This window comes from Colias philodice, chromosome 9, assembly GCF_061535455.1.
Source record: "Colias philodice isolate Cphi_HAF_F1 chromosome 9, ilColPhil1 Martin Lab GWU primary, whole genome shotgun sequence".
Classification (NCBI taxonomy): Eukaryota; Metazoa; Arthropoda; class Insecta; order Lepidoptera; family Pieridae; genus Colias; species Colias philodice.
In genome coordinates this window covers 9,592,543-9,610,612 of record NC_143094.1, presented here as the reverse complement: position 1 = coordinate 9,610,612, position 18,070 = coordinate 9,592,543, and the positions used below count along the sequence as shown (strand labels likewise).

General features: G+C 32.1%; 3 protein-coding genes and 1 non-coding gene across 4 annotated transcripts in view; 1 reads left to right on the top strand and 3 right to left on the bottom strand.

The window, feature by feature from the left end:
- AdoR (Adenosine receptor) overlaps positions 1–18,070 on the bottom strand; it is a 43,840-nt gene that overhangs the window by 9,317 nt on the left and 16,453 nt on the right. The gene's annotated exons all lie outside the window — the stretch shown is intronic.
- LOC149486052 (uncharacterized) lies at positions 668–2,396 on the bottom strand. The gene has a single exon (XM_089699367.1). It carries the CDS (start codon positions 2,295–2,297, stop codon positions 1,098–1,100), a length of 1,200 nt encoding a protein of 399 aa, XP_089555493.1. The 5' UTR covers positions 2,298–2,396; the 3' UTR covers positions 668–1,097.
- On the top strand, positions 4,221–4,975 carry LOC149486051 (uncharacterized). The gene has a single exon (XM_089699369.1). The coding sequence runs from the start codon at positions 4,311–4,313 to the stop codon at positions 4,872–4,874; it is 564 nt and encodes a 187-aa protein (XP_089555495.1). The 5' UTR covers positions 4,221–4,310; the 3' UTR covers positions 4,875–4,975.
- TRNAI-AAU (transfer RNA isoleucine (anticodon AAU)) lies at positions 11,235–11,308 on the bottom strand. Its single transcript has one exon. It is a non-coding gene; the product is annotated as a tRNA-Ile (tRNA).

The window sequence follows — 18,070 nt, the reverse complement described above, 5'->3', positions numbered from 1 at the left end:
AGTTTGTACCCTTCTCAAGGATCCATGACATTTAATCGTTTTAGTTTAATCGTTTTAGTTTTTTTAACTAGGTATATAATTATTATTACTTATATGTTTTAAATACATAATATACAAGTTTTCGCCTAACAGGTTTCTGACCTGGAATTTTCATACAAATACTATATTACTTGGAATCAAATTATATCGATCGACTATATCAATAGGAACAAGAAACGTTTGACTGCGTGTTCTTCACAATTATGAACACATTAAAACTTGTCGCATGTCAAACCATAATTTTAGAATACATACCTACTTCAGTTTTTATTATGTGACGAATAATGCTCAGGAAATCACAATTCTTTGTTTTATTGAGTTTTGCAGTAAAAATTACATTTAGGTACATAGGTATATATATTGCAAGTCTATCAGCATAAAATAAACAAGGTAGGTACCTACATAATATCAAAATTTTGATAATTCAATAATGTAGATACGACAACGACTACATTAACTGATGTGTTTTTAATGTAGTAAGCGATAGATGCAGTTTTAATTGTATTGCAGTCATTAGTACCTACTCAAACATTTCAATCTACTATTGGTTCATCTAATGTCATTTTTAATTAAATAATAACTGTATACTTAAATAGCTGTTGAAGAGTCAGTTTAATAAAACAATATAATTAGTAACATAACTTTAATTGAGTAATAAAAACTATCAAAATATCACAAATGAAATAATACAATACAAAGTCTCTAGAAACTCCAGAAAACCCAAAACGTTCGAGAGAATTAAATATTTTAGCAATTTAAAGAGTTTGCGTTCAAAGGCATATTTATTATTAATCCTATACCTACTGAGCTCTTAGATAAAAATAGATATAAATAATTTTTTTACCAGCTATGCATAGTGTTTCCATTACTTTTGTAGCTATCGCACTTTTTTGCGGACGGAGCTGATTTTACAACTAGCTACCATTCAAGTTTGTAAATTAGCTAATATTCAATACAATCGTGTATTAATTTAAACATACGACAATTTGGATGTTACTCTTACGGTTTATCATAAGACCCCTTAGAAATTTGGTCTTTAAGCATTACATAATTACGATCTAATGAAACACTAACATTCCTACAATTACAGTCAATATTGTTAAAGCTGGCATATGTTTAGACGCCGAATTCTTCTTAAGCGATTGATCGGCATATGTTTGCAAAAGTTTACAAGGTACAGATCGCTTCATATTCGATGTTGGGCTGTGTCGTATCACATAGCACTGCATTCCCGGCGTGACTTCCACGGGCTTTCCCTTCACATCGAGTGCATTAGTGACTGTCGTATTCGTTGTAGTGATCGTCACTGATGACGTCATTGTGTTATTCGATTCATTACTCGTAGTATTTGCTGGGGCTTCGTTAGTCACATTTACAGGAACTAACGTACCATTGGGCAACATTTCATACAATTGTTTCGGAGCTGGTTGCGGAGAGTCTGTTGCTGGACCATTTACGGTTGTTACATTGGTCACCGTTGTAATTACTGTGGTGTTTGTGCCTCCTCCGCTTTGAGTCTTAGCTTCCTCTTCGAATATAAAACTAGTTATCAAGTTGCAGTCTATTTTGGTTTCTTCGTAATCGCCGTTGTCTTTTCTAACACCGAATTTGCAAACCTCGCCCGGCCGGGGCGTATAATTGTTTGAAGAATGACTTTTACTTAGAGCATAAGTTCCAGCGGCAAGTGTTCCAAGGTTGAGCAGCGCAAGCCCAGCCAGCAGCGTACCGTATTTACTGCCGGAGTCTTTGTATTGGTACACGTAATTTGGGGGCGATCCACGATAGACGGGATAGCTCATAGGTGCACCCCCGTGAACTGGAGTGTATCTTATTTGTTGTGGAGGATTATAATTGTAATGATAGTGCACATTCGTTGTATGACCCGCACCCGTACTTGGGGAATTGCCCGAAAGTCCTTTTCCGGGTGGATATCCATGAGATCCGCCGGATGATGGATATGTATGGCTGCCACCGGACGATGGATATCCATGACTACCCCCTGAGGAAGGATAACCGTGTCCTCCTCCAGACAGTCCACCAGACGGATATCCATGAGCTCCGCCAGACGAAGGATAACCATGACCCCCACCAGACAATCCGCCTGATTGTGGATACGAATGACTGCCCCCACTACCCGAGAGGCCACCAGATTTAGGATAACTGTGTCTTCCACCACCGAAAGTTCGTTTAGCTTCTAACGGACCAGTTATAGATAGCACAAGGATTGCAAAGAGCAATCCATAAAAATACCGCTGCATATTTTCTAAAATTTCTATTTTCTTCAAAACAAAACTATTCACACGTTCAACACTGTCACTCGCGCGCAATGAACTGAAGTAAGCGCTGCATGATGCATCACGGCTCTGCTTTCAAAATTAGCACAACACAATGCAAATAAACATTGTGAATATATCAGGGGGGGACTCAGAGGAATAAACCTACCTCATTCTTTCATACGACGTTTTCTTTAGATAGAGAGAAACAAATATATGTAAATTGTATACGCTCGATACAAGTACTCTATAGGTTTATTGCTCTGAGGGGGGGGACACCTCGAACAAACTGACATTTATTAAAGAAAGCGACGCCATCTATACTTTGGCGAGTAAGAACGTATTTTAATCAGTTTATATTAAAACCCCAAAAGATGGCATCGCACTTTCCGAAGTTATTGCAAATTGTTTATAGATATTTAAATAAATGGCAGGTATTCTTGAAGCATTGTTTCATTTTATTAAATCGAATGCGTATATAGCTTACCTTTTTTCAAATGCCATTAAATGATTTTGCGATTTGAATCGTTTCTTAATTATTATATCGTCATAAAACGGTTCTACCAATATAAACGCGCTGTTCTTATACCAACATAACGGCATATGAGTCATACCACAGAGTCATACACAGGAGTCATACAACTTGCATACAACAAAGGAATTTTTTTTTTTTAATTACATCAGTTTTAACTGAAAGCAGTAGGTTCTTTTCATTTTTTTACAATAACTAAATTTTTTATTAGTAAATGTAATACACCTTAAATTAGTGACAACGCCATCTATCGTGAAATAGAGCAATTTAGTGTAGGTGGTAAGACTAGATAGTAGTACGTTATAAATTTTACAGATGGCAATAGTACTATCACCGTTTCCATGTAGACCATTTCATTATAAATTTTACAGATTGCGATACTGAAATCAAAGAGTTAGTTATCTATATTTAGCTAATTACCAATAATTGATGATCTATAAAAGAAAAGTTGTTAGGTATGTTACGATTGTTGGGTTGATACCTGTTGAGTGTTGATACCAATTCAAACATATTATACCTAATATTTTATACTAACTTTAGGTATTTCACTAAAAAGTGACATCTAAGAACGAGAAAGTACTAAGTAGGTACATAACATAGGTACATAATATCTCTAACTGATACTTTATTATAACAAACACTACAAAATTTGGTAATAGATATGTATAATAATCTTTGAACAATTTCATACATTTATGGGTCCAATTTTAAATATTCATCTTCCTACCTATTGAAAATATTTGTTTCTTAATGATTTAATTATACCGTGCTTTTTCTTTTAATGGTAATATCGGGACTGTATTATACTATTCTATATTACACTATACTATGTATAATGGCAATTGGCAATCAGTATCATAGCTACCTATGCTATATTATGTAGGTATGAATACCTACTGACTGAACCGTAACCGCCTGGAGGTATCATCCTGAAATACATATCGAATACTCAAGTCTACCGTCCCTTGAGGCTGGAAATAAATTAAACTACTAGCCAACGCAGTCGAAAAAATACTCTACGTTTTAGCTGAAATTTTTCGACACTAAACCTAACTATTTTTATCTCCATTTTGCAAAAAAATATATATTACCAGACCATGTACTTTTGACCTATGTACTTTTCTAAAAAAACCTTTTATTTCATTTAAAACTGCAATTAAACTTTGGAACCAAAAGGTTTGTATCATAATATTTCTACTGTTATTTTCTTATTAAAATATTATATACTCAACGAACCTTGAAGGCACAGCGTATCATTTACTAATAAAAATAAATATATGTTCATCAACTTGCCCATTCTTTAATAACATTGTTGAACAATAGGCAGTAAATTGAGGCAATAATCATTTAGACTCGTGAAGGCAACGCACTATTCTCAATTCTGCACTACCTTTTACCGCAACAACATTTAGTTCATGACAATCGGTTAGTTACGATAATGACGTCGATACAACTGCACAGTTAAAATGTTATTCACGTTATTATTTACAAACATTATGCTAACCGGCGCCGAAAGGAACGTCGATAATAAGCCGTATCTTGTGTTGCCAGTACCTCTCCAATTGCCCTTCCGTAACGAGCGCTCCGAGCAATGCTGGCTCCGGATAGAGGACGTAGAGCTCATAGAAACAGTGGCCATCTACTGCTATATAGCACAATCCTTTCTAAGGAACCATATACATGACTATAACACTAGGAAAATGAGTGAAGACGATGTCGATGTCAGTTTATGGAGCGAAGAACCAAGGCCGCAAGAAGATATTGCCCCGAAAGTGAACAATCAAAAGGAAAGCGTGATAGATTGGAAAATAACCACTGTTTTGGATCCCATTACGCGTATGCGGTTGTATGTTAGTCGAGACGCGTATTGTAGGATTATAATGTATAGTAGAGAAGCAGAGACGAATTATAAAGTGGATTGTGATAAAATACTTTACTTCATCAATAGCCGTATGACGAATAGTGCAGCGTTACGTAACGTTACAAAATTGCCTGTAATCATGTTAATTGCTATCATGTTCCTTGTTTAATAGAAAAATTGTCATTGTAAGTATTATTTATTTATTAGCAAAAGTGAGAATCTATAAGTTTATTTTGTAAGTTTGCGCAATAAACCAATTTCATACATGAATGATTCTGTTATTTGACTTCCTCAAACAACTTTTAGTAAACAATTGTGAAGGTCTTTTATTGATAAAAACTGGTCCGAGGAGGAAAAATTATTCGGAAATAAAACTTCATAAACATGCAATTTTTTTTTTCATTTTATTATAAAAATTAACAGCTATTTTTACGGCATATTTATCATTTGCTGTACAGTGTACACAATAGATAAAACCATGGATAATGTTTTATTCGTCATAAGTAAGTAAGTACTAAAAATTACAATTGAATGTTATCTACATTGTCTACAAAAACAATACAGCTGTAAATGAAAATTACTGGTCCATATCTAATTCCCCTTTTGACAACATACCTACATTGTATTTTTCGTTGCGTTCATATACACATACGAAAAATTATATTTATTTCACACTTCATCAAAGATGATATCACTAGGTACATAGTATAAAACAAAGTCGCTTTCTCTGTCCCTATGTCCCTTTGTACGCTTAAATCTTTGAAACTTCGCAACGGATTTTGATGCGGTTTTTTTTAATAGATAGAGTGATTCAAGAGGAAGGTTTACATGTATAATAACATCCATTAAATAGTGAAGAAGTACTGTTATTTTTGAGGTTTCTAATGTGATGTCGTAAATAATTACATTTTTTCCGCTTACATTGCAAACGCAGGCTGAACCCTACGAGTTTTATCAAAATAATGTACTAAGTATTGTACAAATTGAAAAGGTCTACATAAAAGTTCGCGATGGTATATATGTCTATCTCTTATGGATAACCCACAATAACTTTTTTTTGTCTTTACTTTTTACGACAAATAATGCTTAATTTTCGAAGCGATTTTAACATTTTAACCAATCAATTAAATATCTTGAATACATTGTTCATTTAATATAGATCTATATGGCCCTTTACACCGTATGATTTAAGTGAATATTTTCGAAGATATTACAGATTTAAAAATTGCGGGACGTAGCGTTTGCGGCGGTACCGGCCGGCCGCCATTGCACCCGTGCGAAGCCGGGGCGGGTCGCTAGTTAAAAATAAGAATCAAGGAATATACAGTATCAAAAGTACGTAGTTCATATAACTCAAAAATGGGAAAAATAAGTGGTAAACAATTAACTAATCATTATTAAAATCAATAGGTAAATTACTTTAATTATTTTAATGTTCATTTATATCTATATTTAATATTATTATAAAACTGAAGAGTTTGTTTGTTTGAACGCGCTAATCTCAGGGACTACTGGTCCGATTTGAAAAAAAAAAACAAAACAAAATATTAAAAGGCCTTTATAATATTATGATCACGCTAAGACCAACAGGAGCGGAGCAATGCGGGTAAAACCGCGGGGCACACCTAGTCTATGATTATGACGATTGCATCTGCAAATAATAAGTACTTATAACAATGTAGATAAGTTGAAATAGTTTTAAATACTTGTACTATTTATTTTGTGTTTAATGACACAGAAGTGTTAATTGACTTTATCGCTGTATTAATAGCTATGAGATATCTACCGAGTAAGCTAGCTTTGAAAAACCATGATGTACTAAGAACCGACTGATACCAGTTAAATTATTTCAATTACCTTTATATTTATGAATTATGAGTCATGCATAATGGCTGCTTCATTCATTATATAAGATATACATAATGTACCTATTGTTATTTTTTCCTGAAATAATACCTTGTTTGTAAATCAAGCATAAATTATAATTATCCTTGTAGAGATCTAAGATTTTTTTATAGTACCTGTGATTTAGATTATTTTATAGGTAGCTATAGTATTACTTAATACATCTGATAAATATGTTTATCGCAATATAAATTAAAATTAAATATCCAGTGCTCTACCTTTTTCGTGAAATACATACTTACATGTTTATGTGTAAGTAAAACAAAAACATGCGAATAGGTATCTTTACTACGCAGCGCAGGATTTCACGGATAATCCTCAATTTCATTTCGAATTAAAATGGTATCAGATGGTCCTGCAAAGAAGCCTGAATCCACACGATATATTACGCTGTATTTGCTTCACGTATTTCATTCTGGCCAATCTGTTGTCTGTAGGCGATTTGTTACGGTTAAACTTATACAAAACAGTCGTATTAGAACAGTCAAATTTTAACGTAAACTTCTTTATAGTATTTGTGAAAATCAAAAAAACACTAAAGCTTTTTATCAGTTTTTAAATTGACATACGCATCTCAGGAACTACTGGGCCGATATCTTTCTTTATATATAAAAATGAATCGCAAAATGTGTTGGTAAGCGCATAACTCGAGAACGGCTGAACCGATTTCGATAATTCTTTTTTTATTATATTCCTTGAAGTACGAGGATGGTTTTTACGTAGAGAAAACGTAAATATGTACCACGGGCGAAGCCGGGGCGGACCGCTAGTTTAAAATAATTTTATTATTGGATTTATATATCATTCCAGATTAGGTAGACCGTAGATACTATACATCCCAGATCACTCAAAGATAACAAATAAATATTTAGGTAAAAGGGGCAAATACCTACGAGCGAAGCAGGAGCGGACTGCAAGTAAAATATAAATTATAGCCTATGACTCTAGTCTATGGCTTTGCCTGTGATACTCGCAATTTAGTATCATTCTTTTAAATTTTCTGTCAAAGAGTTACAATATTATTCACAGTTAATCTACCAGTGATACAACTTTCAAATTTTTTGAATTAATAAGAGAAATCAAACAGATTTATTACAAATACTAAATACTTAAACTTAACTGGCATGATTAATATTATGAATAAATAATAAATTCCATTGAATTTGTGTTTTTAATAAGATACATACTTAATAGATATAAGGCTTAGAATAATATACCTATTAAAAAAATGGAAATTTTTATACGCGAACATTAATAACATTTAATTTATTCTTTAGGTACGCGTAGTCTTATAATATAGCTATAAGTAGGTACTTCATTTTTTCTATTAGTCGCAGAAGTTTTAAATGATATATTATTTACCATACATCACAGTACGCATACAGCAGAATCAACATTTCACATATTGGTGTTAATCGAGGGATATGGGAATAATTATAATTATTAAACAAATGTAAATTAGTTAAATATGTAACAAAAATAATGACACTAACCCCGATGTTCGTTATAAATACAGAACCGTTCAACTTTAACCGTAACACATCGACACCCACGTAAACAAATTCGCGAATTATATAACATTGTTGTTTTGAATAATTTGAATTTGAATATTTTCAACAAACTCTAATAAATTATTCACAGAATCCTTTTTGCATATTTTTGTAGAGCTCAAAGTACCACAGCTCTACCTTTGCAATATCAAGTGAACAAATATTGGTTTCTTCCGATAGGCATAACTATAGATAGGTAATAGGTATACCAAAGCTCTTCAGTACATGTCTACATATATTATATAGACGAAAGAATAAAATATAAAAATATAAAACCACTTGAAACATAACGTGAGCCTCATTACAAAAGGGCTCAGTAAAAGTCCTCTTGATATTTAGAATATTGACCAACTGACTTTAATCAATACCTACATATTTTACAATGAGAAATATTGCGTTATTGGCAAACTGAGTGCAATTATACTGACTCCATAATATAGAGTTTTCCCGTGAAATGAATAAAAGAGTAAGAAAGAGTCAAGAGATTTCCAGTGATGATTTCCAGTGAGTCCGTATCGATTTTAGAGTGATTTTGACTTGTTTCTGTAATTCTTTAGAAGCTCGTTTAACAAAACTAAATTAGTAACAATATGTGATGATATCTTAAATTAAAGATTCATTCAATATCTAAAATACGTTCGAGACAATTTATTGATATTCATTGTCCAGTTTGTTTAATAACCTGAGGCGTGTTTTAATGCGTCTTTGTATTTTACACGGAATTTAATAGAAGAAGTTTTCTTATAAAATATACAACAGTAAAGATATTGAGACATCCTAAAATATGTTCGAGGCAATTTAAGTACTTTTATTGAAAGATTCAATGATAATCTAAGTTAAAATAGCCTTACTTTGATGAAATTTTATGCGTACTTATATGGCGTCGAATTTCTAGTTCTTACAACAGAGTTAAAAAATATAAAAAATACACACTAAATGATAGGTTAATGCTTAAAAATTTGCAATAAAAAAATACATATTATATATATGTTTTATGGAAGAAATAGAATAATTTAAAGTTCTCTAGAATTTTCGACTATATACGGGAGCGCAAACGTTGTTACGGCAGATCTATATAATCGAATATTCTAGAGAATTTTAAATTATACCATTACTTTCATAAAACATAGTAGTTAGTTTTTTTAAACGAGCTCCTAAAGAATTAAAGAAACAAGTCAAAATCACTCTTAAAATCGATACGGCCTCATAACAAAAAATCCAAAAGGCGTCAGCTAAATTCTATTTATACTATAATATCTATCTAATTTTATACAAACAAGTCGCTTCTCGCTTCACAAACGATAAATTTCAAATTGTATTATAATTACCGTATGATGCTGAGCAAAAACACTGATTCAGCACTTCCGCAACAAATAGTATAATTTATTGTAATTAATATATTACTATGTATCGAAATCTACAAAGAAGCATTTACATAAACGAGTCTTATAAGTAATTACTCTATTGGTCCCCATATGGTCCCCATACACTCGTTAAAACGTCATTGTCGGGGAAATAATTAAATGCCCTCGATTGGTTCTCACCGCTCGTGCTGTCAGCTGACACTGTGAAATGCATTTTATTAAAAGGCATTGTTAATTTAAATTAAGGTTATATTATATGATATATCGTAATGAAATCTTCACGCTCACTTCGCTTCGACTTTCTATTCGTGACAATGGGCCTTTATCAAATAGTAGCTCATTTCAGGATAAATTTGAGCCAAATATTGTCTATATTAATATTTTGGTTGGTGCCTTCGGCAGCAGCTGGTTGTCAATTATACAGATACATTCAAAGCTGAAAGGGAGCGAAAGACATATTGACTATTTAAACCGGTCATCTTTATATAATAGCTAATCTTCGTTCAAAAATATTTTTATTTTAATTAAGACTGGTAAATAGTGCCTAATATGACTGTATTTGTTTATCTGAATTGTGATGCAATGGTAAATTGTGCCTTATATTACCTACTGCATTGGTAAGAGATTCCCTCACGTATAGGCTACTTGGTAAAATACCAATTACAATACATTTCACCTCCAAGAATCTGCACCCAGTGGAATCGGACACGTGGACGTGAGTCGATTACTTTATAGGTAAGTAAAAACAGTAACGAGTAGTAAGTGCTATTAATATCTAGTTACAGTTATTAAATAAAAGCGATATAATGAAACAAAGGCTTTTTTTATTTCTTTACTAGGTTTCCGCCCGCGGCTTCGCCCGCGCAGTCAAAGAAAAACCCGCATGGCGCATAGTTCCCGTTCCCGAGGGATTTCCGGGATGCGTCATTTTTCCGGGATAAAAAGTAGCCTATGTCCTTTCTCGGGTATCAAAATATCTCCATACCAAATTTCATGAAAATTGGTTCAGTAGTTTAGGCGTGATTGAGTAACAGACAGACAGACAGAGTTACTTTCGCATTTATAATATTAGTATGATAGGTACAAATAGGATTCGGTTTAAATAAAACAATTTCTCCAGGTTTATCTACGTCCTACGATATAGAACTTGACACGTCGTTGTTGTATAGTAAATTATTTTTAATTTGTGATAACTTATCAATTTCGATATTTATGGGAAGGCTTACTTCGTTTAGAAGCCGACTATCCAAATAAGTAAAAAGCATAGCAAAAATATAAAAAGATGAAAAATAATTAGTTAGATTTTCTTCTTTCTCGTACAAACAATCTCTAAAAACCCCTACCTATTTACTTTAAAGGACTCCGTGTAAACTCCAATAAAAATACTAAGAAATCCCGCATTTATTTTTTCTCAAATAGAAAACGACGAATAGGCTAGCAGTTAATTTAGTAAATCAGAGGAATATTACATTTTCCAGTCCTTCACTATTATTATAGAACAAAAATTGTTTGTTTCTTTTTTTGTTTCAAAGCTTCACCAAAAACTACAGGCAACCGATTTTATTTGGAAAATTCTTTCACCACTAGAAAGCTTCATTATTCCTCCGTGACATTGGCTGCACTGTGAGCTACATTTGTATGTTTATTTTTATACCGAGAAAAACCGAGCGCAGTCATGTGAAACGGTAAGTATATAATAAAAAAAGTATTTGGCCCATGAGGGGATCGAACCCGCGACCTTCGCGTTATTAGCACGACGCTCTAACCAACTGAGCTAATGGGCCGTTGTAGAAAAACGCTAAAAACTCACATATTTCACATAAAAATTGTACATTTTATAGAGAAATAAATATTCTTTGATAAATTAAAGCCCAGTAATTAAATTTGGTTCATACAAGATATAGATTACAAACACATTATGCGGTATTTAATGACTGAAAAAAAGTCTACATTAGGTAAGTACGTGTATATTTTATTCCTTTTCTCCTTTTTCAGATTTCAGGGTGTAGGTATAGTGTATACCCAGATAATTGTGTTTAATCTGAATGAGTGGTGACTCTATAATTTTTTATTTATGAGTTATGTACTTACTACTAAAATTATCTGTAGTACCTACTTGGAAGGTGTTGTACCTTTTGACGATAAATTCTAAATATTGGATCATACATGTTACTGACAAAGAAACCATAAATAACTTAAATAGAGCATTGTAATTTCTTACTCAACGACCATTTGATCCTTACTAAAATATGTCCGTAGAATCCCTTATAACACCCACCCTTTTGTGGACATACACTTTTATTAGCGTCAAGGAAAATTAGTCACAATCTTCTCTCCCAGTTACTTGGTTTTATACGGCTTTTTTCGCGCATTGTGTTACGTAATAAAATCTCGTGACCGTGAAACGACACAAGGTCAAAAGGATTCGCAATTCGCATATAAATTAAAGAAGGGAATGTTCCAAGAAACCGGAAGAAAATGTCGCAAACCCACTTTACTGCTGTTTTTCCCACCCTCATTTCAAATCGACAATGAATGTTTTTACCGTTTTACGTCTACACAGAAGAATCTTAAATTGCCAGTTATTTTGGAAAGTACACAATACAAATACTTTGAATGCATTATGCGTAATGTTATATGTATTTAAGTTTAATTACGATGTTACCTACTTCATTATAATTTTATCATATTCCAAAAGAACCATCAATTTTGCACGAGCATCGTCACAGTTGAGCCGATAAAGATAAAATGTTGTCAAAGTATTCCACTTATTTAAACACCGAAAAGCGTGTTTTGAACCAATTCCAAATTCAAAGCAATATTTTCACGCCAATTAGAATTGTAGTTTTATCCGAGCTGAATTACTGCAATTGCTTGTGTATTTTGTTGAAACCAATTGGATTTCAAGCCTATGATAACGTCGTAGCTGTCCACTGAATGGTATTGAGTGTCGTCCTCAAGCAAAGATAACGATATTAAGCCGCACCATTTCTCAAGGGACTTTATGATAGCCACGGAAGTTATTTATGGTTTTCAGTTATTTTTCGGTGCGTAACGAGCATTATATATGCTCGTTTTATGCACCAATGTATGGTATTTAGATATAGAAATTGCGTATTATTTACCTGTCATATTAGCACAGAATACATAATAGTAGCTAACGCTAATATTAGGAAAAAAATAGGTAGGTACACCATTGAGATTTACATATATGGAGACGACACCGCCTACATCACTTATGTTCCGCTCAACATACGTCACATGACGTATGTTGAGCGGTTTTTTTTAATGGTTTTAAAGTGAAACGCATCAAATATGCCTTCGTGTGTGTTACGATATTGCACAAATAATACAAATAATACGGAAATGTGCAAAGAAATAACTTTCATCGGTAACAACCTAACTAGATAATAATTTTTAAAACTTAGTTAGAGCAAAAAAATGGCGCACAGATTTTGTTCGTTGTGTCTCCTCCATACGTATAGTAATATTATCTCAATGAGGTACACATAATATTACCTATGTAAAAGTTGTGCGTAATATATTGACAGCATAGATATCTGAAGACTTAAAATGCATTTTGCATATAAAAACAATGAGTTTAATTTAAAAAATTTCCTTTACAACTATTTTTAGTAGGTATTAAGCAATAAGGAAGCGAAATTGCAAAATGTATTTTTTAATCCATCATCAGAACACGTTGTAAATATACCAGTGGTTCGGTAAATTTAAATTATTTGCAGCATAGTTATTATTTATCGCCTTTGGCACTCAATTCTGAATTTCTCAGGATATAAAAATGTCACAAAATAATTTACAATTCACAGACATCCCATAAATGCCTGGAAATAATATATTCACTTGGATAAAACACATAATATATCTAAGCATTATTTATTTGGTTTAAAATAGTAATTAATTAATGTATGCGTTCGAAATTCATTATTTTTTATTTCAGTTAAAGTTAAAGCATGTATGAACTGTTTTTATTATTTTGTAGAATATCTACAATATAATAAATCATTATAATTAGGTCTTACAATAGAGAACGCTAGTTGATCAATATTAATTGATATTTATTGACGATTTTTAATGTTATATATTTATCGAATCCGGCGACATGACGTGTGCAAAATGAAATTTGGGGCAGTAGAACAACGCAAGACTTTTATACATTTTGCGTCAGTTGAATGTCTCAAGATAAAACTTTTACGTACGTGCTATGTGCTATACTAATATAAGGCATATGAGAAGCAAGTTCCGAACTTCGAAACAGCAGATGGTAGCCGAATACAATAACTGTTTTTAGTAGTTTCTTACTCTTATGCTATATAATGGACGAAAATCACAGGCCTAGCTGATAGCTCCACCCTCCTTCTGATTTTCGTAATTCTGCGACATTTTAAACTTCAAAAGGTAGATAGAGTTAAACACAATAAGATCAGATTCAGATAGAAGATTAATTGTTAGTAGATTTATTCGTTAGTTATTGTTCTATTTTTGCTACCTAGTTTGCGTTATTGTTAAATTTCAGTTCAAAAGGTAGCTACACAATAACGCCGACAATATACAAGAGTATATATAGGTGATGGACGTTGTTATGACACAAGGAACAGAAATAAAATGGAATGCCTGTTTTCTGGCTTACTAAAGTAAAAAATTCACTCATAGGTCTTGGTCACAGTAGTAGTAGGTTAGTGTGTGGTTATATATAGGTGCTAAAATTAAAGCCACTGTAGAGTCAATGGTGCTCACTAAGTATAGTAATTAATAACACTTATTTCATTTAAACATCTTTTAACATAGGCCTTTAAACCTTAGAGTATTGTAATATTATTCTTAAACAGTTACATACAATTCTGTTTCTGAATATATAGCAAACGTCAAACTCAGCTTAGGAAAGTGCTTTTTCATGTATTGTTATTACGACTTTAAGCAATGAGTCAACAAACCTTTGCTGTAACGAAAAACACTAGACGCTCGTAAAATGTAATATTCATAAGAAGCTGAAAAGTTCACTTAAGAAGTTAGATGAAACACGTTCATAATAAAGTTACAAACAATACCAAATAATAAATTCAAAAGTATATTTTTATTTTTAAGCTGTGCCGCACGGTTTCACCCTCGGACAGACCCATTGGCAAAAGTATAATTCTATAGCTTATGTGTTGTTCTGGTATACATAAACTATGTCACTGCCAAATTATAAAAAACTGTATTATGAAAATTCATTGAGTGCTTTTCCCTAGAAAGAGGAACAAAAAACATCCATGAATCTTCACAAACTTTCACCTATATAATATTAGATATTGCATCTAAGTATAGGTAGGTATACTTGTTTGTTCCAAGAACGATAATAAATGACATCATTAGCTGAAAATACATCTTTATATCCCGAGATTTATCTTAGCATAATCCTTTAGAACAATTAATTAAAGCTTGTGATTTCCAAGGTTGTGGAGCTACGACGCTACATAAACATAAGAAATGCCATAAATCCTTCACAAAGATAAAGACGACAACGTGCAAGTATTGTTAATTTGCGTACCTACTGTGGCACAATCAACCCTGTTATGTTAAACAAAGCCTTGCTATTAATTATTCGGGAATCTTCCTTTTGATTTTCCAAATTTAGAATGGCGCGTTCAGGCTAAAGAGTGATATCAGGTTAAAATTTCTACGACACACATTTATTACGTAAAGCAAAAAAAGACACCAGAGATATCCTACTTTGACTAATAGATATTGTAAATCGAGAAAGTTATAAATTTGTAGAGAAGCAATAACAACTCAAGGGATGAGATTTTGTGTATAACATATTTACCACCTCCTGTTCGCTTAATTCTAAAACTTAAAGCTAGTGTTGAATTACCTATGTAGGTAAAGTATTCAGAGAAACACATTCATTCATTCATTCATTCATTCATGTGGCAAAAAATTATTATGTATCGCTTTACATAAAACTAGGTCAGTAGGTATTATTCACTTCTTTCTTATGGACTTCACATAAAGCCGTCTAGACCTAAATCAAGCAAACTTGTAAAACGGACGCTATAAAATTGAACGTTAACCTCAGATACGTATCTTAAATTAATATTATGTAAACAGCCATAATAATAGTTTGCCTATATCCAACCCCTACACAAACAATCTTTATCACAAAAAAAAATATATACGTATAATATGTATTTTCATTTCACTCGAAAATTTATTATCAAGAATGAAAATTTGACTTTCTTCAACAGGTTTCCGTATTAAATTTATCATCGATAATATTTCAAACTTTTGTTCGACTGCGCATAAATTTGATACCAAATCTAAATAGATCTTTTGAATTTGGTCTATCTGAAAACTAGCATGGTAGGTGGCTTCAGTGGCGTCGTACCCAGTTACAAAAATTATTGAATACCAGACCCTGGAACTATTTATGTGCCAAAAAACACGTCATTATGTTGTAGCCAGGAAGGAATTAAAGTAGTATCAAACCAATAAAAAAATCAGCAAAATATGTGCTAACATTCTTTAGTATTTATATAAATAAGTTTAAAGTCTAATTTAACTAGCTCGTGCTGCATAAATAAATATCTCATTATTATTTTTTATAATAATACTTTATGTAAAAAACATTTTTGTGTGAGGACTTCTTGCGACAATAAAATCGTGACATGTGCAGCTTGCGAAACACGTCACGACTCACGAGCTCTAATCTAAAAAGTTTTATTATATCATAGAAAAGTCATCTTCCTGTATCAAAAACAAACCAATAAGACGAAGTTGCGACTATTAAAAGAAGAACAACCGTTTGTTTATTTATATGAAACTTACAGAAAGTATTTAATAGATATACTATAAAAATACGGATACTGTACATCTACTGCATATAAATGTTATATATAAATCTCCCTATATTTGAATTTTGTATTGGTAAATATCAATAATATTTAGTTGGATCAAAAATAAATTAATACGAAATTATTAGTGCAAATTAAATGGCTTATAACTAGTGGAATAACGATTTCAGGTCTGGGTAATTGGGTATTATACCAGAGAAACCACGTACTGAAGCTGGTATAGATTAAAATAAAAAGGATTATTTATAATGACATTCACAGAATAAAACTAACGAAATACAAATCTATAATTCCTCGTTTTAATTACTTGAAGTACCTGATATCCTAAACATTTTCACGCACCTTAAAATCTTAGATCAGTATTACCAGGCGCTTTTTCCCTTGCATGACTCTCTGAGAGTTCTTTTCTTTCCCTAAAGTGTCAAGATTATACTCATTGATTATTTTAGTCCATAATTCATGTCGTAGCATCCATTTATTTCCCTCGTGTGATACATGTGACATGTTCTCTTGGCTAAAAAAAAAAACTATTGCTCAGTGCTTTACGTCAGATAATGCATTAATCTCGCTAAAGATGATTTTTGTTTTACGAATAATAATAATTTAGTTCCCAATAAATTATACAGTTTAACCATTAATCTTGTATATTACCTACGTTTATTTTATTTTCTTCAATTAATCATAAAGTATGTACTTTTAGTATATAAATTATTACTCGTAGGAGGTACGTACCTATCAATATTTCAATACCAAACAAATGTGTACTGCGTTTACGTCTCCAAATTAGAATGTTAGCAAAATGTAAAACAATACATCTATAACTATTCACACTAATTTTAAATAAATTTGTCCATGCTATTAGTCGAGTAGACTAGATACACCATCCAGTGTTTTGTATTAAGAATATATTTATAATTGTAAGTACATGATACGAATATATTTGCCGGAAACTATTTAGTATTGCCATTAATTAACAAGAAGATATCAACGCCAAGTGTTTTATCTTGTAACGTTTCTATTATTATTAGTAAGCCGACGCCAGTTAATGTGTAAAACTTTATTGACCATTCGAATTCTATTTAAATTACACTATTCCGTTAACACCCACATAGACATCAGATGAACATAAAATTACATAACAATTAATAATTTAACTATCAAAGTAATATTCCTCTCAAAGAAGAATTTGATTTGATTTATAATACTACAAGCTTTTCGCCCGCGGCTTCGCCCGCTTTTTCTAAAACCTAATAAATTATTCAAATTCAAATTGATAGTAGGTATGTAGTGATATCAATCATTCGTGAACTCTACCCAATTACTGTTAAATTGAAACATAAAAACAAAACCTATTATGTAACATCAAAACTGCATTTAAACTGGAATAACAACTACAATTTTAACCAAATTATGATTATTTTAGAAACAAAATGAAGACGATTTGAAATTATAAGTACCTAAATTATATAAGTCCATACTATCATGTGATATCACTACATAGTATAAAACAAAGTCGCTTTCCCTGTCCCAAACTCCCAATGTCCCTATGTCCCTATGTCCCTTTGTACGCTTAAATCTTTGAAACTACGCAACGGATTTTGATGCGGTTTTTTTTAATAGATAGAGTGATTCAAGAGGAAGGTTTATATGTATAATAAGATCCATTAAGTAGTGCAGAAGTTCTGTTATTTTTGA